Source organism: Myotis nattereri (assembly GCF_964212035.1).
Source record: "Myotis nattereri genome assembly, chromosome: 8".
In the NCBI taxonomy this organism is placed as follows: Eukaryota; Metazoa; Chordata; class Mammalia; order Chiroptera; family Vespertilionidae; genus Myotis; species Myotis nattereri.
The window spans coordinates 72613257-72638781 of NC_138083.1; the positions used below are offsets into that span (position 1 = coordinate 72613257).

Consider the following 25525-nt stretch of genomic DNA (forward strand, 5'->3'; position numbering starts at 1 on the left):
AGCCTCCTAACCAGCGTGGCGGCCCTTTCCTTGTCCCTCCCCGCTCTTGCACCCAGGCACTCCACAGAGGGTGGCCGAGGGACAGTGAGCCCTTCCCCCGCTGGGAGGAGGGGTGTGAGGGCAGGAGGAGCTGAGGTTGCAGAGGCAGTCCGTCAGTGGAGGGCAGGGATGGGACACACTGCTGGTGAGGAAGGATGCCCTAATCCCCATGCAGCCCCGGGATAAAGTCCCACCGTGGGAGCCTCCTGCCTGCCCTTTCCCAAAGGAGCTGGGGCTGCCGGCCAACGCCAGGATAGCCAGGAATGTGGGAGTCACTGGCTGCAGAGACTCAACCTGGGGAAGGCCCCCTTGGTCACGTGGTGGGTGGGCTGCTCTGGGGGGTCAGAGTGGTTTGGCCCTGGCAGGGAGCTCTTTAAATAGATGCTAAATATACCATCTAGCCCTAAGCATGAGATGGGGGGAGACAGGCCTGTGACCCTGCAGGTTGTGGGCCCCATGACTCTGACCTTGGCCCGCACCCATCTCTCCAGCCAGCTCCGGGAGGCCCGACAGCCCTCCCTCCAAATGCCTGCCCTGTCTCATTCCCACCATCTCTTGCCTAGGTCCCGGTACCAGCCCCCCTGTGACCATGGAGTGACCCGTCTAAAGCCCACAGTTCATCCGCAGAGCAAGCACAGGCAGCAAGTGGCCCCTGCATCAAGCAAGGACTGTCAGTCAGGAGGGAGCTCCATGCAGAAAGACATCAGCATTGGCAGGGAGGAAGTGGCAAGTGAGGGGTTCACAGCGCAGAAGACCAAGTGTGTCTGTGCACCACCTCCGGAGTCCGAGGCCTGCACAGGCCCCTCCCCGATCCAGCCACACCCTCTCCTAAGCCACTTCACTCTCCTTGGAGCGTGCCCCCCACCACCAGTTCAGGGAGTCTCCTGCCCCTGTCCCCTCCCCAGGCTCCTTTCCTGACCCCTCCTGGGATGTCTCCCAACTACCAGCCACCTCTGCCTGCCCCTAGTCTGTGCTTCTAGCACCGAGCGGGGCACCCAGCAAATGTCCTGAGAATTAAGGAATTAAGGCAGAGCAGGTCTGAGGTAAGGGCAGTGTCTGGGTGGAGGTCAGGTCCTGCCTATCCAAGCATGAGTTTCCATAGCAATGACTCCCCCCCACCCCCACCCCTATCCCAGTGGAGGGCAGCCCCCTGCCCGGCCTGGCTTGGCCTCGCTGCCCCCACCCATCGCATGCCTGGCTCCTCTGTCACCGGCGGTAATCCTGTGTGGTTTTTACTCCGCTGCCCATGAATAGAAGAGTTAGAGGAGGGCGGGCAGGAGCCCTTCCCAGGGCCTTACACCCGCCCCTGCAGCGGGGAGCAGCTCCCGGTCCCCTGGAATCCGGCCAGCTATGCCACCCACTCTTGTCAGCACCCGCCTTCACGGAGGCCTCCCACTCAAGGCTCAGCCTCCTCAGCCTGGTTGTGGCTGCCCACGGCCAGCACTGGGAATGTCGGCCTGCCCCGCTCAGCTCATTAGACCCGCCTCTCTCCCACACTTGCCCACACATGGGCGCCCCTATTCTGATGTTTTGTCTCCCCTCTGCCTGGCACCTTCCAGAATCCTTCCCACATTCATAGTCCCCAAATCAGCCACCAGGGAGGGCCTGTCAGCTCTCTGCCCTACAAGCCTCTGGGATCAACCCCTGAGCCACGCCCCTGCCCCCGTCAGCAGCCGCTGCCTCCTGGCAGCCTCCCCCTGGGCCTGCTCTGTGCAGTGACAGCTTGGGGATGTTTTTTCACGACAGCTGTCCCCTTGCTGTACAGTCAGGCTCTTCACTGGGGTACCCAAGGTCCCTCTTGTCTGGTCCCTGCCAGCCTCTCCTAGGGCCCACCTTCCCCCTCCAGCTCTGCGGGTTCCACACGCACACCGAGCAGTGTCCTGCCTCCTGGCCTTGCACACACTGTACCTGCCACCTGGAATGTTTTCTCCTCACAGGTCAGCTCCAGGAGACACCTCTGACCCAACCCCAGGTACTTCCTCTGGGACCCCTCACTCCCCTCCGGTCCTCGGCCATAGTGAGTGTCGCATGCAGGTCAAGAATGCGGTTTCAGGGGGAGCCTAGATGTGGCCTGATCTGAGGTGCCTGGAACATAAACCCTTGCAGCGAAGAGGCCAGTCTTTTGTATCGTGTCTCGGCCAGTCGTTGGCTGTGGGTGGGAGGGTGTGTAACTTCCCAGGGGAGGGGGCTCTCGTATCTGAGGGCAGTCACAGGAAGGGTAGCTGTGAGCATCAGCAGTCACTACTCCTGCAGACGGGGTGGCGGGTGCACTGTCGGGTACAATGGGGTCTGTCGGGGCACCAACGGGCACCCACCCCACCTCTGGCGAGTAGGACTCTGGCAGATTTCTGAATAAACGAGGAGCAGATGGATACGTGGTCCATCAGCACTGAACTTCCCGAGCCCACAGCCACACGGCTGCCCCGGGAGAGGGTCCTGCCCGCGGCAGCGAGTGGAAAGAAGCCCAGACGTCCACCTCTCAGAGAAGCACTCTGAGCCCTGCCTCCTCGTCAGTGTCTCTTAGTGCCCGACCCTGCAGAGGGCCGCTTTAGCCAATGTTCTCATTTAGTCCTCACAGTAACCATTTTAAAGATGGGAAGCCAGAGGCTCAGAGCAGTGACGGGACTCCGTAAAGCTCATGCAAGCTGCAAGTGGAGGAGCTGGGATTCAAACCCAGTCCAACTGGCTCCTTGTCCTTCCCCCAGTGCATGAACAGCCTCAGAGCTAAGCCCCTTCTGCCCACCATAAGAGACTGACGAGTCCAAGGTCACCTCTGTTCCCCACAATAGGGCTCAGCTAAACTCAGGGTCCCCAAGGGCCACATCTGGCATTTGGGAAAGTTGGGAGGCCCATACATATATTTTGCATATCGTTTGCATAATGATGGCATCTGGTTTGCATGTGTCCACATTGAGGGTCCACCAGCACTGCACAATTTTTAAGTTCCTTCTAAGCAGCTCTAACTCAGTGGCAGTCCACCCTGGCTTTACAGAGCCCGGTGTCCATGATTTCTGGACTCTCTCCCAGGCCCTCACCTTGGGGCTGCACATCTACACACCCCAGGGTCCTGGAGAAGGCAGCGTGTGGATTTAACTGTAACGTTCTTTGAAGCCGTGGGGCTGTAATCAAAATGCCGACTGGGCTTTGAGCGTGCTGATGTTTATGTTGAGGAAAGAGGGAGCTGGGCAGAGCTGGCTGCACAGAACTTCCGCAGGTGGCCGCATGTGCAGGGAGGTGACTGCGCAGGCTCAGAAGAAAGGAGCTGGTGGGGGTGGTGGAGCCGGAGCCGGTATCCTAGGATGGGTGCCACCACCAGTTGACTCCGGGGTAGGTGAATTTCTCCCATCGGGGGGCTCATCTGTGGAGGGAAAGGCTTGTGCCAGGAAGCTAGCAGGGTCAGCGCTTTCCATTTCTGTCTCTTTTAGGGGACCTGCTTTCCATAAAACTCTGTGATGCTCTCACTGACCTTATGTGGTGGGCCTCCATAAAATGCGGAGAACAGCCTGTGAGGTGGGAGGAGCCTGGGGAGGGAGAGGAGCCTGGCATTCTGGGAAGTACTCGGAGGCCTGGAAGGGCTATCCCAGGTGAGTGGGTCACCACCATGCAAACCTGCCTCTCTGTCCCAGGAGCCAGCTCTTTCCTTCTGCCCCGGGAGCCCATGGAGGAAGGATGCTGCAGGTCTGGCAGAGGCTCCTACGCATGCCCCCCACGGTGCCACTTACTGACGGACCCCAAACGCAAGACTTTATGCTCCCTGCCCAGGGTTATCTTGTCGTCCTGATGGCATCCTGTCCCTCCTGAAGAAAGAGGTGGCACATGTGTCCCTAAGGGGCTTGTGGAGACTGGGAAAGTATGCTTCTGCGTGTGTGTTTAGGGAATTGGTGTGGGGTGGACCGAATGTGTCTGGATATGGCCGTGCGTGTCCCCATGAACAGATAGTGTGACCCTGCGCGTGGCCCCTCAGCTGCCTCCATTCAGGTGTGGAAACTCCAGTCTGAGCCAAGGGGAAGGACAAGTCCGCCTCCCGCCCCTGCCTCTGGCCCTGCCTAGGTTTCCTGTCTGGCACATGCAAAGTGGCCTCATCGTCTGCGGGGGAGACCCCGGCCTCTGCCTGGATCCAGCCGAGACCCTGAGCATCTCCCCCACCCACGTCCTCCACGCCCACCGGGAAGGGGCCCCAGTGCTGGCTCCTGAGACCGTCCTAATGAAAGAGACTGTTCCAATTAAACACGGCTTGATGTCAGCCACCTGGGAAAGGGAAGCGGGGTCCGGCTGTCCTTTCAGCCCCTTGTTATGTGGATTTTTCCAAGCTCAGACAGGATCTGGCCTCCTCCCTGTGAGTCGTGGGCCCCACATCTGGGCTGGGGAAAGGAGTGAGAGGAAGGGGCGGGACCCCTTGGAAAAGGATCACAGTTCCTGGGACGGGGAGGGGGTTTCTTCCAGAGCCGCAGGGCAGTGTGCTGCCAGGCAGTCTGAGCCCAGCCGAGGGTGAGGGGCAGGGCCCGTTCATCTCCCTCAGACGTCTCCCCCTTTCCACGAAGGGGAAATTCAGCGGGTACAGATCGAGCGCGTGCTATGGACACTGTATCCTGCCCTCAGCAAAACGGCTCATGACATCTCTGTTAAAGGCCGGAGATTAAAATAACACATTCGGTGGATTTGTGGTGGGGGATGAAAGACTGTCTTAGCCGGGCGTCATTTGGTTGCCGGGATCAGAAGCCCGTTCAAGCTAGCTCAAGTGAAGTGGGTCACTGGAAGCAGGCAGGGGAAGGCAGTCGCCAGATGGCCACTGCCTCTCCACTCTGCCCGCTCTCCTGGCGAATTCTCTTCCTCAGCTTCCCCATAATTCCCGCAGAGCAATGGCCACAGAAGGACATGACTTGTCCTCTCAGGGATCCTGTGGGTTGAATCATGTCTGCGTTCCCAAAATTTATGTCCACCTCCTAGACCAGCCGTGGGCAAACTACAGCCCGCGGGCCGGATCCGGCCCATTTGAAATGAATAAAACTATTGAAAAAAAAGACCGTACCCTTTTATGTAATGATGTTTACTTTGAATTTATATTAGTTCACACAAACACTCCATCCATGCTTTTGTTCCGGCCCTCCGGTCCAGTTTAAGAACCCATTGTGGCCCTCGAGTCAAAAAGTTTGCCCACTCCTGTCCTAGACCCTTACAATGTGGCCTTATGTGGAAATAGTGTCTTTGCAGTGCAATGACTTCAGATTAGGTCATACTGGATTTGCCTGGGCCCTGACTTCTATGGCTGGGGTCCTTATAAGAAGAGAGGACACAGGCACACACAGAGAAAAGGCCATGGGAAGAGGGCCCCGTGGAGACCCGGGGAGAAGGCCATGTGAAGACAGACGCAGACGCTGGAGTGATGGGCTACAAACCAAAGACTGCCGAGGATTGCCAGGGGGCCCAGATGCTGGAAGAGGAAAGGCAGGGTCCTTCCCTTGAGCCTCTGGAATCAGTATGGCCCTGCTGACGCCTTGATTTCAGATTTCTAGTCTCCAGGATTAGGGGAGAGTAGATTTCTGTTGTGTTAAGCCACAAAGTGTGTGGTAATTTGTTATGGCAGTCCTAGAAACGTTAATACAGCTCCCACTGTGAAGCTGGGTCCCCTTGGCCTCTATGTTTCAGCTCCCCAGCCCAGGAGATGGTCCCACATGCCCGGAAGGCTGGGAGAGGCAATAAGCATGGATGTGTTTCAGAGTTGCCCCATTCTGGGCCCCTTGATATCATTGCTTTAGCTGGAGGGTGTGGGTTGCATCCCAAAGTCAGGTTGGAGCAAGGCCTCTCCAGGTGTGCTTCAGAGTCCCTTGCCTTCTGCATACCTACCGGCCACTTGTTAAAGACACAGAGGCTGTGGTCACCTGTGTGGATGAGACAAAGTCAGGAAGAAGTGCCACTCCATTGGATGACAGAAGCAGGATCCAGCACGCTCTGTGTGGGTTAAAATATCAACAAGATGATGTTGAATAAGGATGACTACAAAGGCTAACGCTGGGGTTCCAAGAGTCAACTTCACAAGGGAAATATGGAGGAAGCCTGGCTCAACAGCAGCTCTTTGTGAGAAACACCTGAAGGTTTTCTTTGACCAGACGCTAACCATGAGCCGGTGCCGTGGTACAGCTAGCCACGAGCTTCAGATGCACCAAAAGAAGCGGAGCTCCCTGGCTAAGGGAGACAGATAACACCGACCCCACCAGGAAACCAGAGGGACAGCCACCAGATGAGGTTGCAGAGGCTTAGCGAGGAGGAGTCAACATGCCGGGGAGGCCATCGCAGAGTTATCAGGTGTCCTGGGCCCCTCCGGACAGTGACGGGTGCCTGGAGGCAGAGCTAGCCCACGGGGAAGGCCCGGGGCCTATTCCAACGCGGTGGCTGAGGACGTGTTGCTGGCGGGCGCAAAACACGGTCATCTCAGCTCCGCAGCCCTGGACCAAGGCGGTCCCAGGTGCACAATGGGTTTTAAGGACCAATGTGTCGGGCGGATGGTGGGCGGCTCCCGAGAGCCCCGCACCCAGCCCAGCCCAGGGGTTTGGCTCTGCTTCTCTCCGGTGCATGTGGATGGGTGAGCTTGGGGGGCCTCCCAGGGCGTGACGGCCGGCGCCCCCGCCACCCTGGGGCTGCTCCCTTCTTAACCTCTTCCTTGCGGGCGGCCCCTCGCGCGTCAGCTCGGAGCGGGGCGGGGGGCTGGCGGCAGAGAGGGGGCCGGCGGAGGAGAGCGACGCGGCCCCAAGTTTATGCTAATCCGCGCAGAGCCCGCCTCCCGCCTCCCCTCCGCGGCCCTAGCCGCGCGCAGCGCCGACCACTCCACGGACGCAGCCGCTTCGGAGCGCCAGGCGGCGGAGCCAGCGAGCTCCCGGGGCCGCGAGCGGCGGCGGGACCCAGGCGGCGGCGCGGCGCGGCGGGCGGACACGGGCGGGGGCCCCGCGCGGGGCCAGGTGGGGACGCGGGGGCGGCGATGGGCCGCCGTCGCCTGCCGGTCTGGTTGTGCGCCGTCGCGGCGCTGCTCTCGGGGGCGCAGGCCAAGGGCACCCCGCTCCTCGCGCGGCCCGCGCCGCCCGGTGCGTCCCGCTACAGCCTCTACACGACGGGATGGCGCCCGCGACTGCGCCCGGGGCCGCACAAGTAAGCGCGGGCCGCGCGGCGGGCGGGAAACGGGAGGGACGGGAGGGCCGGCCCCGCGGCGCCGCTCCCACCTGCCCCGCCGCGCGCGGAGGCGGGAGGGCGCGGGCACCCGAGGCCGCGGCGCGGAGGGGGCGGCTCCCGGGGCGAAGCTTGTGCCGGGCGGGTGCCCCACGCCTCGGGCGGCTGCGGGACTGGCCAAGAGAAGGAAGCCGAGGGGCCTGGCGCGGCGGCGGGGATCCTGGCAGTGCCCGCGGAAACCTTTCCAGCGAAGTAACATTTTCCAGCTGCGCTGTGTGCAACCCGGACGCAGCGGACCAGGTGGAGGGAAGGGAGGGAGGGCGGTCCGCACGCGGGGCGCGCTCTCTCTCTCTCTCTCTCTCTGACACACACACACACACACACACACACACACACACACACACATTCGGAGCGCGGGCCTCGACCACTCCCCTGCCCCACCAGGTCGGAGATGGAGCCCTGCGCCCGGCGGCCCTCCCTGTCCCTCGGTCCGCCGGGCCCCAGCAGCCCCTTGGCAGCCCCAACGTGGGTGGGCCACAGAGCTAGTTGGGATTCCTGGGTCCTGGGTTCATGTTGTGGCTCCAGAGCTCCACAGCAGTCCACAGGTGGCTGGTTTATGCCAGGCAGCCGCCACCCCAGCCCTTGTGGCCAGTAAGTGGGGTTGTTGCTCCTCCCCTGTCTCAGCCTCTGGTCTTTCCTAGGCAGTGGCATGCCAACTGGTCTCCAGGTGAGTTAGGGGCTCTGCCTGGGGTGCTAGCTGCATTTGAGCACTAGCTGCATTTCAGAGGTATTGGAGTGTCGGCCAATAGCAGACACTCAGTGGGCCTGGGCACATCAGAGCAGGCTTCCTGGAGGAGGCAGTAGAAGAAGTGATCTGAGGATGAGGAACCGGAACAGAGGCAGGGAGCAGAAAGGTACAAGGTGGGTGCATTGCCCCAGGAGTCGGTCAGGGGAGGAAGAGAGAAGGGTGATTTCAAAGGCCTCGTGAACTATATTGAGACCTCAGACACCTCCAGTGCTAAGGTGAGGAGGTGAGAGCCAGTGAAGGAGTTGGAATGTGGCAAAGCCCTCGGTGGGGAATCCAGGGTGGGTCTCTTCTCCAGGCAGGGAGGGCAGAGGCCAGACCAGGGAAGGGCAGCTGCACTAGACTCCTGGTTCAGTACAGAGCTGAACCCAGTGACCAACCCAGTGGGGAGGCTGGAACCAGCGAGACCAGCAGTGGGCGGGACCCCAGGCCCAGGGCCCTGGCTCCCAGCAATAAGGAGAAAAGATGGGGGCCACATCTGCTGAGGCCTACAGATGGAGGAGGGGGTGTAGGAGCTTCAGTGGCCCAGCCCAGGCCAGATATTCCAAGGATGCCATTCTCCCCTGCAGGGCCCTCTGCGCCTACGTGGTGCACAGGAATGTGACCTGTGTCCTACAGGAGGGAGCAGAGAGCTACATAAAGGCTGAGTACCGGCAGTGTGGATGGGGGCCCAAGTGCCCCGGGACAGTCACGTGAGTGCACCCCCATCCCACCCACTCAGGATCCCTGGGCCCATGCCCCAGGCCTGCCTTAAGCTGAGAGCAGCAGCCAGCTCTACAAGGGCTGCAACTCTCTTAGAACCCACACCAGCCGGGTGGAGGGGGCCAGGGAGGAATCGGGGGCAGGCTGATCTGGTCAGAGCCCACAGGGGCACCAGGGGAGGGTTTCTAGGGGAGAGGCAGCACCAGGCAAGGAAGAAGCAGGGGCAAGGGTTGGGGGTGGGGGGCACAGGGGAGAGCATAGGGTCACACTGGCAGTGGTTGATGCCAAAGGGGCCCCGGGCAGACTCAAGGAGGGCTGTGGTGATGTGGAGAAGGCAGGCCAGGGGTGAGGGTATGGGAAGGGCCTGCTCCCATCACTCGGCCCTGTCACCTTTGGCACAGGAAAGGAAGGTGACAGGGTGTTGTGGAGGCAGGAAGACATCTAGACTGTATCCTGTGTCTGAGAGTGGCCCTGAATACCAGCCAGGGGCCTCCGACTGGCCAGATGGGGCCACGTGAGGATGTGTGGTATATCCCCCATAGGTGGGATGCTCAGGTCTGTACTTGGAGAGGCTCAGATGCAGGTCTGAATACAAGCCTGTGTACTTGGGATCCTTGGGCACATGCCCCAGTCATGCCTTCAGTTGGTGAACAGCTGAGGGAGTGGCCCCTGCTCTGCCTTCCACCTGGGCCCTTCACCGCTGTGCTCAAAATCAGAGGTACCTTGTCACCAGCCTCCATGACCAGAGCTGAGTTTCCAGAGTAGGGTAGGAAGGAGTGGAGAGAACGGGGGAGCTGATGGGAGCCCACAGTGGCCCCCGGGCAGTGAGAGGAGCTGCTTGCCCAGCTCCAGGGCAGTACACCTTTGTCAGAATTCTTCAAGGTTCCACCAAAGCCACAGTGAAATTTCTGATGGCAGTATGAGCTCAAGGGTGTCCAGGTGACCTGGGGAGCCTTGGCGCTAAATTCTTGTTCCCCTTTTCCTGCGTTCCCCTAGCCCATCTCTGCGCCTTGGCAAGGCCTGCTTCCATCCCTCGGCCCTGTCGCCTTCAGCACAGGAAAGGAAACCCCTGGGGGTGTGGTGGAGGCAGGGAGACACCTAGACTATATCCAAGTGTCTGAGAGTGGCCCTGAATACCAGCCAGGGTCAAGGTCACCTGACAGGAGGCAGGCGCCTCAGCCCACAGACACAGAGCCCTGCCCTCTCCCCATCCCTGGCCCAGGTACCGCACAGTGCTCAGGCCCAAATACAAGGTCGGCTACAAGAAGGTGACGGAACTCTCCTGGCGTTGCTGCCCTGGGCTCACCGGAGAAGGCTGCCCCGAGCACCTCACAGACCACGGGGCCGCCCCGCCCCAGTCGGAGCCTGAGCCCCAGATCCCCTCCGGGCCGCTGAGCCCAGGCCCCAGGCCCCCTCCTAGCAGGGCCACCCCCAGCCCTTACGGTGAGTCTGCCCATGGAGACCCTACCAAGGTGGTTGGGTTTCTTGGGGGAGGTGGGAAGGGGACTGACCCAAACTAGCTGAGCTTGGGCAGGGCTAGGGAGGGTGCATCTTGTGCTGGGCAAAAGGGTGAGCCCCCAGGCCCCCTCCCCAAAGTGACAGAGGTATGCCCAGCAAGGTTGGCTTAGCACAGAAAATCTCTCAGGTGGCTTGGTACCAGGACAAGCTGAGAGAGCCAGGCCAGTGATCCCGCCCCGGGGTTCTCTCCTTCTCTTTCCCAGGAAGGAAAGGCCTGGGGTTGTTTGGTGAGCGGCTGGAACGCCTGGAGGGTGATGTCCAGCGCCTGGCGCAAGCATATGGTACCCTCAGCGGCCTGGTGGCCAGCCACGAGGACCCCAACAGGATGACCGGTGGCCCCAGAGCTCCCGATCCCCAGGTGGGCTTTGGAGGCATCCCCGAGGGGTTTGTGAACCCTGGAGACAGAGCTGGAAGGCCACTCACACCTCCTCTGGATGAGATCTTGAACAAGGTGACAGAGGTGAGCAACACACTGCGGACCAAGGTGCAGCTGCTGGACGAGGTGCATGGGCTGGCCCTCGGCCACGAGGCCCGCCTGCAGCAGCTTCGGGAGGCGCCCCCATCTCCGCTCACCTCCCTGGCCCTGTTGGACGAATATGTGGACCGACGGCTGCATCAACTCTGGGGGAGCCTGCTGGATGGCTTCGAGCAGAAGCTGCAAGGCGTCCAGAGCACATGCGACCTGCGGGTGCAGGAGGTGCGGCAGCAGTGCGAGGAAGGTCAGGCGGCCAGCCTGAGGCTGCACCAGAGCCTGGATGGCCGGGAGCTGGCCCTGCGCCGGGAGCTCTCACAGCTGGGCACCCGGCTGCAGGGCCTGAGCGTGGCTGGTAGGGGCAGCTGCTGCAGCCAGCTAGCCTCGGTCAGTGCCCGCATGGACAGCCTCGAGAGCAACCTACAGGCCGTCACCGAGGTCCAAAGAGGCCATGGCCCCAGCACCAGGGATGAGCTCACGCGGCTCTCTGCTGCCATGCTCGAGGGGGGTGTGGATGGATTTCTTGAGGGCCTGGAGACCCTCAATGGGACAGAGAGTGGAGGGAGGGGCTGCTGTCAGGGGGTGAAGGAGGGGGGCAGGGGCGGGGGCGGTTTCAGGACCCTGCTGGAAGAGCGTGTGCACAGCCTGGAGGAGCGCCTGCTGACACTGGCTGGGGAGCTAAGCCGTGACAGTACCCCACCAGGCAGGCCGGCAGGGCCCCTGGTGCAGACAGAACTCGCTGTGCTGGAACAACGGCTGGTTTCGCTGGAGACCTCATGTACCCCCAGCACCACCTCAGCTGCTCTGAACAACCTCGTGGCAGAGGTGAAGGCCTGGCAGAGCCAGATTGAGGTCCTTCTCCGCCAGGTGGCCAGCCACACAGCCTTACTCCAGCAGCTCAATGGCACTGTGGCCGAGGTCCAGGGGCAGCTGGCAGAAGCAACGGGCAGCTCACTCCAGGGCGAGATCACCCTGCTCAAGGTCAATCTGAACTCCGTGAGCAAGTCACTCACAGGCCTCAGCGACTCCGTCAGCCAGTACTCCGATGCCTTCTTAGCCACCAACACCTCCCTGGATGAGCGGGAACGCAAGGTGGAGGCCGAGGTCCACGCCATCCAGGAGCAGGTCAGCAGCCAAGGCTCACGGCTTCGAGCTGGCCACAGGCAGGTCCTGAGCCTGCGGGGGGAGCTGGAGCAACTCAAGGCCGGTGTGGCCGATGTGGCTGGCGGCCTGAGCCGCTGCCAGGACACAGCCCAGGAACTCCAGCTGGCAGTGGGCCATTTCGATCAGAGGGTGGCACAAGTGGAGGGTGTGTGCGGGAAGCTGGGCCCAATGGCTGCAGACCTGAACAGCTTGCCCACTGATTCACTCAGGCCCAGGGAGGGCCTCTGGAGCCATGTGGATCAGCTGAATCGCACGCTGGCCCAGCACGCACAGGACATTGCCCGCCTCCGGGATGACCTGCTAGATTGCCAAGCCCAGCTGGCTGAGCAGGGGCGGCCAGGGCGGGCCAACTAGGCAGGCTGGACTGGACCCAACACCCAGATCCTACCAACCCTGGGGACATCACCCCAGAGCCCAGACCATGCTTCCCAGCCTCCCTTGGCCATTGCAGAGGCTACTGAAGGAACAGTCTTGGTCCAGCTCCACGTGAATGTCTCAGACATCAGCACCCATGCTCACTGCCGCACCAACTGGACAGTTCAGGATAGTGGTCAAGGCGAGTACAACATGCCTGCAGGCAAGGGTGCACCTAGGAGACCTCACAATCCAGTTTGCCACTTGCCCTTCTGCAGACATGAGTTGGCATCTGGGCAAAGACTGCAGGTCCATTCTCAGACAGTGGCCTGTCCACATCTCCCTTTGCCCACGGGCAGTCGGCCCGAGGCCATGGAGGCTCCTGGTTCCTTTGTCCCCTTAGCTTCTCTCCCCTGTCATCTGCAGGAAGGTGCTGCCCATTGGCACTGTCCTCACACCTGGCAGCTTCACAGATGCTATTTCTGAACCAAGGACCAGAGGCTTCCACCACCACAGGTCCTTCCGGGCAGAACAGAAGCACAGACTCAGGCACGAGTTCTCTTTATTCCTTTTGACCCACCCACAGGTGAGGGCTTAGGGAGCTGTCGCTTCCCAGAGGACAGGATTGGGCCCAGGTGGTCTGTTTGGGGATCCCGTGCAATTTATGCGCTTCCTTCTCTTCCCCAACGATGTTTTCAGGCACTCTGGGCCCCACGTAGTCCTCTCCTTTCCGTGTGTGTGGGGAAATCTTTAGGGCCGCTCTCATGTATGTCATGGCCTGAATGAGGCCAGGCCCTGGGCAGAAGGCCATGGCTGGAGGGAGAGGGCTCCAGCCCTAGTTTCCAGAATCCTTGCAGACCCAGCCCCGCCTGGATGTTCATGAAGTCATGAGGAATTCAGGTAGAACATGACCGAGGAACAATCTGAAAATACAAGCGCTCCTCTGGCCTGCACAGTTCCCAGAGACCCTGAGGCCTGTCTGCTGAGGCGCCTGGTCTCAGTTTCCCCACGGCAGCAGGGGCCCTCCTGTGCCGTTTTGCAGGTTCCAGTAGCCCTGCCTTCTGGCTTCTCGACATTTGGAATTCTGCCCTCCACTTGGTGCTGTTGGGGGAGGGTGGGCCTGGATTAAAGCTTTTAGCCTTTCTAAACTAAAGGTACTTTCTTCCCCAAAGACAGTGGGAGGGATGACTGCAGCGGGCGTCAGTCCTGCTTCCCACAGCTCCTTGGGCAAGAGCTTGCTCAGCAGCTGTGTGGGCACTGAACTTGGGGAGGGCGGCAGGCCAACCCCACCTGCTTGGCAGGATTTGGGGCTGCATCCTCAGGGGACATGCTGAGGTGTCTGGCCCCAGAGCTGTGGGAACGGGCCAGGGCTATGTAAGGGTCTGGCCTCAGAGGCTCCCTGAAGGGGTGGGGGGACACTGTGTTCCTCCCAGATGCTAATCTGTGCCCCACTGCTGCCGCCAACCTTCCCTGCGCCTACAGCTCTCAAGCCTCAGTGGGGCCTCCCTCTTGTCTCTGTCCCAGCAGGAGTTGAGGCAAAGTCTCAGAGTGATGGGGACAGAGACATCAAGGGCTCAGAGAACGCGGCAAGGGACAGGTGACAGTCATTTAATTGCCACAGGCCAGCTGAGGCTGGGAACAGCGGCCCCACCCCCTGCAGCTCCGCTAGCAGAGGCAAGAGACAGGATAGGGAGGAGAGAGGTTGCCAACCAGCCCTCATCTCCCCTCCTCCGCGTCCGGTTGGTCCTATGGCACCCAGCTTCCAACGCCCGATGTCCTGGGATTCCCAGTCAGTTCTGGGCCAGGCCAGGGAGAAAGGGGTGTCAGGCCAGGGTGTCAAGGTCCACAGTGGTCAGTGGCTCCCGCCAGTAGCAGAAGCTGCTGTATTCAGGGTTGGCCAGGTCTGTGCTGGGGCCACGGTCCAAGGGCGGGAAGAGGAGCTCAACCACCTCGCTGAGCCGCTTGTACCTGTGGGCAAAACAGGGCCGGCACTGAAGGGCCTGAGCTGTCGCCAGACCACGGCCCCCGTCACGTCAGGCCGACTGCACCCCAGAGGCCCCTCTGCAGAGCTGGAATTGGGGCCCAGGCAGAGGCTGGGGTGTGGGGACATGGCAGGGCCTGGGGACACAGGGCAGGGTTTGGCCTCACGTGGATTTGTGGTTCTTCATGGGCTCCTGGATGAGCTCTCCCCGGGGGTTGACTGTGAAGATCCGAGACTCAGGTAGGCCCACCTGCCGGTAGGCAGTGACGTCCTGTGGGAGACAAGGAGGGGCTGGTGGGCTGCGGGTGGGGAGAGGTGCCTCAGCTCGGGGAGGAGACACTCACATTGGGTCTGTTCCCAAAGGCGGCATAGAAGGGCTGTCCGTGGGGCAGAAACAACTGCTGGACGTCGCTCAGGCAGGCGATCTTGAACACCTCCGGCTTCTTCTCAATCACCTCCCTGGGGAGCCGGGGCCAGGGCAGGGAAGGCAGCCGGGGAGGGGTAGCAATCGGAGGACGGCAGGGTCAGGTGACACAGGCCCAGTGCCGGCCTGGGCTGGCAGTGGGCCCGCACCCCCCCTCCAGGGCTGTGGGCGCGTATCGTGCAGGGGGTTACCTGTGCAGGGCGGAGAAGAGGCTGCTGGGAGACAGCAGGATGGGGCCCTTAGGGAGGCCGCAGCCCCGCTCGGTCACCCACTGTAGGTACCCCTTGGTGAGGTCAGCCATGCCGATGGCCCGCGCTGAGCAGTACAGGAACTTGTACCCGTTGCTGGGGGTGGAGACAGGTGGCACAGAGCCATCAGGGACCAGGGGGCCTGGCCCGGCGCAGGGAAGGTGACACCACCCATCCTGCCCTCTTGGCCTCAGCCAGCTCAGCTGAAGCCTCTCAACCCAGAGGCCTTTGCAGGGAGCGGTCCAGGAGAACAGCTGGGCAGGCCGAGAGGCGGCCTCGGGAGAGGGAGCATGGACAGAGTCCGAGGCCCAGGCGGACCGAGACGGACAAGGGTGTGAGCAAGTCCGCAGACTTCCTCTGGAGCATGAAGTCCAGCAGTCAGACCCAGACCCCAGACCCCAGGGAAGGAGTCTTCCTCAGGAGGACTGGTGGGCGGGTCTCAGCACTCCAGCGACATGGCCCAGCTTCTTCCTCTCTGGGCCCTGCCGGTCCCCAAGCCTGGCTCCCCAGGGCCGAGGCTATGGTGGCCTAAACTGTCCTGTGCCTTCCTCCCTGGGGCCCTGCCCCAGCCCCAGCCCCAGCCCCAGCACTCACAGGTGGATTTTGTGGTAGAGACTCGTGATGCCCTGGTGCGTCCAGTCTTTCCCCAGCTGGGGCAGAATGTGGCCCAGAGCATCCGACCTAGATCCCAGAGGAGGGGTCACTCCAAGGCAGCCTCATGTGGCCCTCATGTTACATGCATGGGCCCCAGCCCCCAGCCCCAAGATAGTGCACTGGGGGGGGGCCTCTCTCCCTGGCCCCTGCCCCCCAGCACAGAGGGAGGCACATTTCCAGGCCCTCCCTCTCCCCCACCAACCAGGCCTCACTTGGTGATGGTACCATCGATGTCCGAGATGACCACCTTGTCGTCCCACTTCCACAGGTAGATGGTGGCCCTGCAGCGACAGGTACCCTGGTACTGGGTTGTCACGCTGAAGACCACGTCGTTGGCACCTTCTTGCAGGTTCAGCTGCCGCTGGGGCCGGGCAAAGGTGGGGGGAGCTGTGATCAGCCTCAGCCAGGCACTGTCCACCCTTTGCCACCCCAAACTGTGGCCTTCAATCCCCAGGCCTCTCCTTCCCAGCTCAGAGAACCTGCCTGAATCCATCAGAGAGAGCCACGTGGGCAGAGAGAGGGTGGCCCCGACGAGGCAGTGAAAGAGTGCTGGGGGGCCCGCACAGTGCCGGGCACAGGAGCCCTAACCTCCCTCTGTGTTCCTTTGGGGTGAAGCTCGAGGACAAAGCCTGGCCCGAGGCTCCCACTCAAGTTTCTCAGGTCAGCCCCAAGGCTGGCGTTGCCCTTGACAGGGAGACACCTCATGTATAGGAAGGCCCTGTGGGGACCATCACAGGCAGCCCCTGCCTGAGGCTAGAATACCTGTGACATCCCCAGAGAGAGACCCTAGCCCTTTCCTTGGTCCACAGAGAAGGACCAGGGCAGCTCAGCCACAGCCGGTGTGAGTCCTGGTACCACACAGGTGGCAGCTGCTCTGTACCAGGCCGGCCAGGCCCCCAGGCACCTCCCTGGCCATGGAGTCATACTCAGAGAGAAAACTTCCTTACTTCAGGAGCCACCTGTTACTGAGCTCAAAGACGCGAATCCAGGGCCAATCTGAAGGGCTGTCATCAACATTTACTTCCAAGGGCTAGAGCGGAGCCAGCCCACCCACTGCAGGTTGATATTGTAGGCCTAGCGAGGGCTTCTCCAGTGAGGGCATTTGACAGAGAAATGGACTGGCATGTAAAGAAGTGAGCCCCCTGCCCCTGGAGGTATTCAAGCAGAGGCTGTTTAGCTGCTGAGGCCTTGGATTCTGGGCTTTAGTGACTGTGGGGCTCTGTGACAGAGTTATCACCACCCCCACCATCCCACATGGACACTTACGATCTGATCAGAGGAGAGGCGGAGGGACTTCTTGTAGGCAGGAGAGTAGGCTGGAGGCAAGGTCGGCAGGGAGGGAGCCTCCAGGATGACAGGGCTCTCAGGGGCGTCATCCTCGCTACTCAGGACATCAGTCTTCTCCCTGCGGGCAGCGCAGCTCTCAGGCACCTCCGCCAGCCGAAGGCACTGCACTCCCAATAGACACCCCTCCACCCAGGCCACAAGGAGCCTGGGCCTGTCCCTGCCCCTCCAGAGACTACCCAGGGGACCAGAAACCGCTCCCTCTAGGTGCCACCCATTTTGGGGGTGGTAGCAGACTAAGGATGTGGGCCGGCAGGCTAGACCCAGAAAGGTGGTGGCAGAGCCGGAGCCAAGGCCCGGGCTCTCAGCCCTCAGTGCCTCTCCACAGCCAGGAGGCCAGACCTGCCTGGGGATATTTACCTGAAAACCCAGAAATGTGTTTTAGGGTTTACGCCCAACCTTACTTGCTTTAGCTTCAGTTGATTCACCTTGGCCACCTTCTGCCCCCCTCCCCCACCTCTACCCCCACCCCAAACCTTGGGCATTCTGGCTCAGTTCAGAGGTAAAAAAGGAAGCAAGATCAGCCGGCCCCTGGAGGAGAGGAGAGGCCCTGCTCTCCTTAATACAGTAACCCCTCGTCTGGGCCAGGAGTCCAGGCACCCATTCCAGCTCTGCCATTTTTCGGCGGTGGGACCTTTGGTATATCTCGAAGTATCAGTTTTCCCATCTGTGAAATGGGGGCATTTCTCAGGAGAAAGAAAGGCTATAGGAGTGATTAGAGAGTGATAGAGAACCCTGGCTGGGGGAGGGGTGCCTGCACCACTCAGGCCCTCCAATAGCAATCCTCCCCAACCCCAGCCAAGACAGCAACTCACCCCCGTGCCTCCCTGGCTGTGGTCTTCTCCCTCGGGGCACTCCTCTATGGGAAGAACATCCATCCAGTGAACAGTGAGCTCCTGCCTGGGCTGACCCCACCCTGGGACCGTGACCACCCACCTCCTCGGCCGGGAAGTCCCTGCGTCGCCAGGAAAACCACCACCGCCCACCCTTCCTGGGCATTTTCTCCTTCTCCAGCTTGTCCACGGTGCTCTGTGGGCAGATAAAGTCCATGGCATTTCCCCCGGCATCACACAAATCCACCTTAGACTGCCCTTGGGGCCACCATAAGCCCAGGGCCTGGGGCTGACCTTCAAGCAAGGTGCTGCCAACATTGGAGGCTGAGGGAGCATACCCACCACCATCCTGGGTTTCGTGTAAGTAAGCACAGGAGACCAAGGGCCACTCCATCCCAGCCCTGACCCCTGCCTCTGGCCCAGCCTCGGCCCGGCTTCTAAAGCTTGTGGGTCAGCTTCTCCAGAGTAGCTGAAGGCAGTGCTGTGGGAGTTTCTCAAGATCTGGTACTCCCTGCATGAAGCCGCCAAGTGACAGCAGGAAGGACAGTCTAGGGCCAGTCCTCCCTGCAACCTCCAAGACCAACACAGGCAACTCGTAAGGTCAGTGATTCTATCCCATAAATGCGCCCTCTGTATGTTACCATTCCTGTCTGGTGGGGGTAACATGAGCTTGTGGAAAATACTGATTAGATCTGTGCTTCCCACAAACACAGAATGGTACACCCACGCCAGGAGGACATGGGCTTGGCGTGGGTCGGCCAGGGTGCCCACTTGAGCTGGGAACAGGCTGAGGCAGTCTCCCAGGGACCTCAATGGTGGGTATGTCCAGGTGAGGACAGCCAAGCAGGAGAGCGACCCTCTTCCTTCTCACAGGCTGTGGTACTAGCTCAGCGCCAGAGCCAGCCAGAGGATGGAGCTCAGCATCACTCAAGGGAGGCACCAGCTGTCTCCGTCTGGTTAGTGATGTTCTTTGGGCAACGCTAAGCAAATGGAGAACAATAGACCAGGGCAGGGCCCTGGGCCACTTCCAGAAGGGCAGAAGGGGCAGGTGCAGGGCAGGACAGGGTGGAGGCTCAAGGAGGGACTGAAGAGGCTAGGTTCCTTCCCACCTCTGAGCATCCGTACATGCTGTTCCTGCCAAGGCTTACTCATCTTTCCCATCTCTGCCCAGGAAGCACTTGCTCAGCAAACTTCCCTGTTGAGGCTCTCAAAGCAATCCAGACCTCTCCTTCCCAATACTCACAACTCAATTTTACGTTCACCTGGCTGAGTCTTTAACTGTCTTTCTTTGAGGGCATGACTGTCCCTGGCACATAGTAGGTAGATAACAAATGTGTGCTGATAGAGCGGGCAAACACCTGCAGCCCAGCCTCAGAGGTTCTCAGGGTCAGGTGAGGAGTGGCACCTCCATCTCCCCTCTGGTTTGTCCTGAGCGCCTTTGAAGTAATGTCCAAATCCAGTGGGATTCAGCTACGCCAGGAAACCAGGGAAGGGGGTGGCTCTGTCCACACAGAAGGGAGGAGGCTTCAGGGGTCTCCTCTCCCAGAGTGGGTCTTGCAATCCGCCAGCCCCAGGCCCATCTCTGCCCACCCTCCACTTCCTGGCTAAAGGCACCCTACCCTGAGGCCATGGCCCCTTTCCCCAGGAGGCCCCGTGGTGCTCTAACCATTACCTTGGGCAAGTTCTTCTGGAAGGCTTGGAGGGAGAGGACCATGGGGGCAGCCACAGCCCAGTTATAGTGCCTGGAGGGACAGAACAGGGTGTAGGAGCTGCAGGGCCATGAAGGAGGCAGGGTGACTCCTGTGGCAGCCAGCAGCCCAGCCCTGGGACTTACTTCTCATTGATTTTCACCACCAGGTTTGGGTCGTCCAAGAGGCCAGGGTTTTGGACGAGGTCCTGGTAGGAGACTATGTGCTTGTTGAACTTCTCTGGGCACAGAGGCAGAGAGTGAGGGGAGGGGCGGATACATCCCGCATGACCCACTGCCCTAGTCTCTCCGGGTCCCTCCGCACTCTACCCCTCAGGCCTCGCACAGGGCTCCTCCTGTGATTTTGCACCTGCCATTCCCACCCCAGGCACCGGCCATCCTGGACTCACAGGATAATCCATAGCTAAGCATCCGGCCTTGGTTTCAGGGGGCCTTGGGAATGCCCCATCCTTGCTGGCTGAATGTGAGCTCCACAGGGCAGAGAATGCAGGGAGCCTGGCCCAGCCTCACCCCTCGACTGCCCCACCCTCTGGGGTCCTCCCTGCTCTCCCCAGCCCCCAGGCTCAGGGCCAGTCCTTAGAAGGGCTCATGGTTGGACATACCCAGGGAAATGTCCCGGCTGTCAGCCAGTCCTCCACAGAGAGATAGCACGATCGTGTCCACTGTGTCCGGAGTGGGTTCTGGTTCCTGTTCGGGGTTGGGGCCCCCCATTGGCTTCTGGCTACCGGGTTCACTCCACCTCCTGGGCCCCAGCCCACAGTCACTGTGGGGAAAGGGGTCAGCAGTGACATGAATACAAGGAGGCTGGGAGGATGGCCTCACCCCTCTCAAGCCCCTGACAGCCACCCCTGGCCCCACCAGTCCTGATCCCAAGCCACTAGCACCCAGAACCCAGGCACCTCTTGGGGAAGTAAAGGGCTGCATTCTCAGAGTCCAGAGAGGACAAGTCATCCAGGTAGATGTCACTGGGGCCCAGGTGCTGGCTTCTCTTCAGGGAGCCTGAGGGCAGAGGAGATGACATTTGCTGTAGACCTAGCACGTGCTCAGTCATGTGAGCAGTATGAGGCCCCCTTCTCTTGGAGCACCTAAAGCAGCACTGTCCAGTAGACTTTCTAGGATGCTAGAAATGTCCTATGTCAGCAGTCCAGTCCAGTAGCCAACAGCCACAGGTGACCATCAGCACACTTAAAATGTGGTGTGATGGAGAAATGGCATTTTTAAAATGTTACGTAGTTGTAATTTTGAATAGCCACGTGTATCCAGTGACTACCCAGTGCCTTCCCGTGCACTCAGAATAATCCCAGCTGATGAGCCGAGAATGTCCAGCCCTGCTTATCTCCTGGCCTCCTCTGCCAACCCTCGCCCCGGCCTCGCTCAAGACACACCAGCTGCCTCCGTTCCTAAACATGAAACCTCTCTCCTATCTCATGGCTTTGAAACATGCTATTCCCTCTGCCTAGAACTCTCTTCCCCTGATCCTCACTTGCCTAGGTCTTCATTGTTCACGTCTCAGCTCAAACATCACCCACTTGCAGAGGCCTTCCTGACCACATGATCTAGATAGCCCCGTCCCACCCAGTGAACGGTAACATTCCACATCATCCCTGTAACATTCTTCCTGGCTTTTGTATGCATTATCTGTCTGCCCCCATGAGGGCTGGTGTCAAACACAATGCCAGGCACACAGTAGGTGCTCAAAACACGCCTGATGTCCCAGAGTCCACCCCGGAGGTAACGTGAGGCCAGGGAAGCACTGGGGGGTGTCCAGCCATCACTCACCTTTCCTCCTGGAGAACCCCTCTGGCGGCCCCATGGGAGCCGGACCCTCCAGAGCGGCCCAGCTCCATGATTTTGAGGCAGGAGAGAGACCCGCATCCCCGGATCTCTGAGTCTTGGTTTTTTCTCTCTCGGGGGCAGGGAGAGGGGGACCCATCAGAGTGGGCACCTCCGTGTCAGGACGAAGGTCAGGGGTGCTGGGCTCTCCCTGAGCTGAGGCTGCTCCAGTGCTGCCATCGGGGACCATCGAGGACATGGGCCTCTCAGCTTTGGCCACCTTCAAACAAATGGGAAGGATGTGGGCAGGGCCGAGGCAGGGGCTGCCTCCCACACCCCACAAGGCCTTGGGAAGTTGGCCCCAGTCTGTCACTCCAGTCCTCATCCTCAGGGCCATGGAGCCCCGAAAGGCAGGGATGGGGGATGGCACAGAGGAACTCACCTTAGGCAGCCTCCCCCAGGCCCACTGCATGTGCGACTCAGCTCTCAGGGCGCTGGGCTCCGGGGTCTTCACCTCCAGCTCCGAGTCACTCTTAGGGGATGTTAGCCCTTCCGACGAAAGGCTGCAGGAAACAAGAATTCAGAGACGCCCACACCAGCCTGCCACGCGCCGCCCCCCCCCCCCCCCCCCCGCCCGAGCCTGGGGAAAATATTTGCAAAACATATTTATGCTTGTGTTGCATCCCCAGAATATATAAAGGATATATTAATATATAAAGAACTCCCAACAAATCAATAATAAGAAGGCAGTCCAGTAAAAAAAAAGGGGGAGGGAGGGGCAAGTTTATGACTGCTTAATGCAGGGGTCCTCAAACTTTTTAAACAGGGGGCCAGTTCACTGTCCCTCAGACCGTTGGAGGGCCGGACTATAGTTTAAAAAAAAACAAACTATGAACAAATTCCTATGCACACTGCACATATCTTATTTTTAAGTAAAAAAACAAAACAGGAACAAATACAATATTTGTATTTGGATGTGGCCCGCGGGCCATAGTTTGAGGACCCCTGGCTTAATGGGTATAGGATTCCCATTTGGAGTGATGAAAAAATTCTGGAACTAGATAGCGATTGTCTTCGATGGTGGCACAACATCACAAATTTATTAGATGCCATTGAATTGTGCACTTTACTCTGACTAAAATGGTAAATTTTATGTTACGTGCATGTCACCACAATTTTTTTAAATGGATAAACAACTTAAACACTTTACGAAGGAGCTATACAAGGGGCTGGTAAACACATTAAATGTATTCTAAGTCATTATTTATTAGAAAAATGTAAAGGGAAACCACCTTGGTGTTGAGTCCCCCGCTGCGGCCCACCTGGATTCTCACCTGGTCTGGGAGGGCCACTCGCCATCGGAGTAGGGGTAGGTGTCTGTAGGCAGTGACGAGGACTCCTCTTCCAACTGGATATTGCTGAGGGGCCACGGGGAAATAAATGGTCACTGACAGCACAGGGCATGGGAGCCTGGACGTCAGGGGCTTGGGGAGGTGAAGCAACTAAAGCCCAGAGAGGTCAAGGCCCTCGCCTAGGGTCACACAGCACCAGCAGAGGAAACAGTGCTTGAACCCGGATTGGCATCCTCACACCCTTGGCCCCCACCTGGTCTCCACACATCCTGTGGTCTCCAGCCTCGGCTTCTCCAGCAGGGACAGCTCACTCTCAGCACCTGCCTCCAGCTCCTCAGAACTAGAATCGTCCGCCACCGTGTCCTCCTTCCACCTGGGTTTCCTCCTACGAAGCCTCTTCTTCCTTCCCGTGGAGGCCACACCCATGATGATGGGCTCGGATTCGCTGGCTGTACCCAGCTGGGAGTCCGAGGGGAACCCAGACAGGCCTCCCCAAGGTAAGGGTGACGTGCACAGGCGGGGGGGCACGTGTTCCTGCGGAGAAGATCAGGGGCTACAGCTCAGGGGGACCGCTCTGGTCACCGGGCATCCTGAGCCCTGCCAGTGTCTCAGGCCCTGCAGTGAGCTCATCTGGGGTCAGGAAAACAGGCATGGAGGCCGGACAGCGGTGGCAGCAGCCTGGCCTTGTAACTGCAGCTGGCCTCGGAGCCCCTCAGAGGTAAAGCAGCCCTAACCCCAGGGGCTGCCTGCATCCCCGACAGCCCAGGGTGTGGACCACACTGTCTGGACAGACCTGGGCATCAGCCTCTCATCGTCTCTGCCCACACCTGCCCCAGTAAACGCCTACTTCCCTTTTAAGACTTAGCCAGGCGTCACCTCCTCCAGGAAGTTTGCCCTGACTATTCTCATCCCCGGTTCCAACCCCCTTCACTGTAATGACTAAAGGGTTTCATCAGCCACTATTTGTGTGTCTGTCTCCCAGGCTTGTCTGGGAACCTCCTTTGAAGCAGGGGTCACCCCTCACCTGAGTTCGCTGCAGTGTCTGGCACAGGGCTCAGTTAAAGTTTGTCAAGCTCAAACTATTTAAACACCTCTGCTGGCTCGTGCTGGGCCTGCCTCCCTCTGCAAACACCCCTCTCTTCTTCCTCCCCCCTCGCACTTCCATGTTCCAGCTGCACTGAGCCGGCCCCAGATCCAGAACAAGCCACCTCATGCTCTTCAGCCCCAGCCACGCCTCAGCTCCCTCCTTTTCACCCTTCAGGGACCAGCTCAAGTGTCCTCTTCTGAGAAACCTTCCCCAACTTTCCCTGGCGAGTAAGTCAGCCCTCGTCCCCTCCCCCACCCCCAAATCTACCCAGGCTCCAGGAGCAGATCGTGCCAGCACTAACCCATCTATCCCCTGCATCGGACCCTTGCTGACAGTGACAAACCCCAAGGCCCCGCCCAGAGGGGGCACTAGTGCAGGGCAGGGGCAGGTGCCGTCAAGGACAGAGGTACTTACCTCATCACTCTCCAGCTCCTGGACAAAGAAGGCCTCCCCGCTGTCCCCCAGCTTCATGTGCAAGTCCACGGGCTCCCCATTGATCTCGATGTCCACCTGTAGCAGGGCATGATGGGCCGTGGGGCGCATGATCCCCGCCGTCTGCCCTCACTCCCACACTCCAGGCCACTGGGGCGTTGTCCTCCCAGCGGGTCCGGGTGATGGGCTCCCTGCTGCCTCCCCGCCCCCAGCCCTGCATTTGCTGGAACTGTCTCCCCAGCCCTTAGCGTCCCCTGCTGCTCCCCTCTCTGAGGGTCGCTGCCTCCTCGGAGAGGCTGGCTGAGCCTCCGTGCCCCTCCCCCAACACACTTCCCCCTTCTCGAGGCTTTGATGCATGTATCATGGTCTCCGTATCCTTGTTTATGCTTTGGTTTCTGTGTTCCTCTCTCTCCCACAGCCCATGAGAACAAGGACGTGATTCATCTTGTCACTGTTGAGTCCCCAGCCCCAGGGCAGTGCTCGACCCACAATGGTAAGAATGACCGCTTCCTAGGCACTTGCATCACGTTTTATTCTAGACGATCTTGTTTCATCTTCACAGCCTCCCCTTGCAGCCGCTCCGGTCATTATTCCCACTTTACAGATGAGGAAACTGAGGCATCTGTATTCCCACTTTACAGATGAGGAAACAGGCTGGGAGGGGCTCAGTAATTCTCTGGGAAGCAGCCAAAGGAGGCTGTGAACCCAGAGCCTAGTTCTTAACCACAAGGCACTATTCTGTCTCCCACAAGGTTCTGCTGTGACTCTGGACAGTCCATAGTCATGCGAAGGGGTCTGGGCCCACCACACCCCCTTTCACACACCAGAGCCCAGTGACAACAGTGCAGGTTTCCTAAGGGAGAGGAACAAACCTCCGAGGGTCACCCCCAGGCCTGGCCCGGGGATGGTGTTATCACCTCCTATCGAATCACCAGGCAGAAGACACCACTTGCACAGGGGAAGCCACTTGCGAGAACACACGGGGAAGGTCTGAGTACGCCGAAGGGTTACTCAGCTTCAGGTCTGATGGCTCCACTACGCTGCTTTTAGGGGAAAACAGGAACCCCTTGGATCAAAGCCCCAAACTAACCTAAAACCACCAAAGGAAATACAGAAGGCAGGAAACCTGTTCAGAGGACAGCTCCCCCCTCAGAGAGGCCTGGGCGCTCTCCTGGGACTGCGTGGCGGCCCCGGCCTCAAAGCCCACCCGGCCGTGGCCCTTGTGGCCCTCGGCAGCGGCCAGCACTCACCACCTTCTCCCGGGACCGCAGGACACCCAGCTTGCCGAAGCGCACGTGGAAGGGCGAGCACTGGAAGGAGCCGTCCACCTGCTCCACCACCAGCACATCGATGCAACCACTCAGTGTGGCCGGGTTCAGGCCCTGGTACAGCTCCTTCACCGTCCCAAACACGGTCCCCGCCAGCTGGCCCACGTAGTTCATGGCTGGGGCTGGCAAAGGGAGGCAGTGCCGGGACC

General features: G+C 60.0%; 2 protein-coding genes across 3 annotated transcripts; one reads left to right on the top strand and one right to left on the bottom strand.

The window, feature by feature from the left end:
• Positions 1-6997: 6997 nt before the first annotated feature.
• EMILIN3 (elastin microfibril interfacer 3) lies at positions 6998-12787 on the top strand (the record flags this gene model as incomplete). 2 transcript variants are annotated; one of them, XM_081097546.1, is made up of 4 exons in its annotated part: positions 6998-7179; positions 8572-8694; positions 9927-10147; positions 10426-12787. In XM_081097546.1, 4 exons carry the CDS (start codon positions 7013-7015, stop codon positions 12210-12212), a joined length of 2298 nt encoding a protein of 765 aa, XP_080953672.1. In that variant the 3' UTR covers positions 12213-12787. The 2 variants fall into 2 exon arrangements, with proteins under 2 accessions (XP_080953672.1, XP_080953673.1); XM_081097547.1 differs by having other exon boundaries at positions 7013-7179; positions 9927-10176; positions 10581-12787.
• LPIN3 (lipin 3) lies at positions 12759-25505 on the bottom strand. The gene is made up of 19 exons (XM_081097548.1): positions 25299-25505; positions 24031-24126; positions 22783-23063; positions 22512-22595; positions 21620-21740; positions 21184-21457; positions 20304-20403; positions 20007-20167; positions 19531-19624; positions 19369-19438; positions 17800-17892; positions 17679-17722; positions 16786-16924; positions 15732-15880; positions 15460-15546; positions 14809-14961; positions 14538-14652; positions 14361-14464; positions 12759-14180 (listed from the first exon to the last, which is right to left on the bottom strand). Exons 1-19 carry the CDS (start codon positions 25488-25490, stop codon positions 14036-14038), a joined length of 2502 nt encoding a protein of 833 aa, XP_080953674.1. The 5' UTR covers positions 25491-25505; the 3' UTR covers positions 12759-14035.
• Between the last annotated feature and the right edge of the window lie 20 nt (positions 25506-25525).

Coding starts and splice junctions, on each gene's coding strand:
- LPIN3 (XM_081097548.1), bottom strand. CDS start 25,490: ATGAACTACGTGGGCCAGCTGGCGGGGACCGTGTTTGGGACGGTGAAG. Junction 15,881..16,785: donor GCCTCTCCTCTGATCAGATC/GTAAGTGTCCAT, acceptor GCCCGGCCCCAG/CGGCAGCTGAACCTGCAAGA. Junction 15,547..15,731: donor ATCGATGGTACCATCACCAA/GTGAGGCCTGGT, acceptor TCTGGGATCTAG/GTCGGATGCTCTGGGCCACA.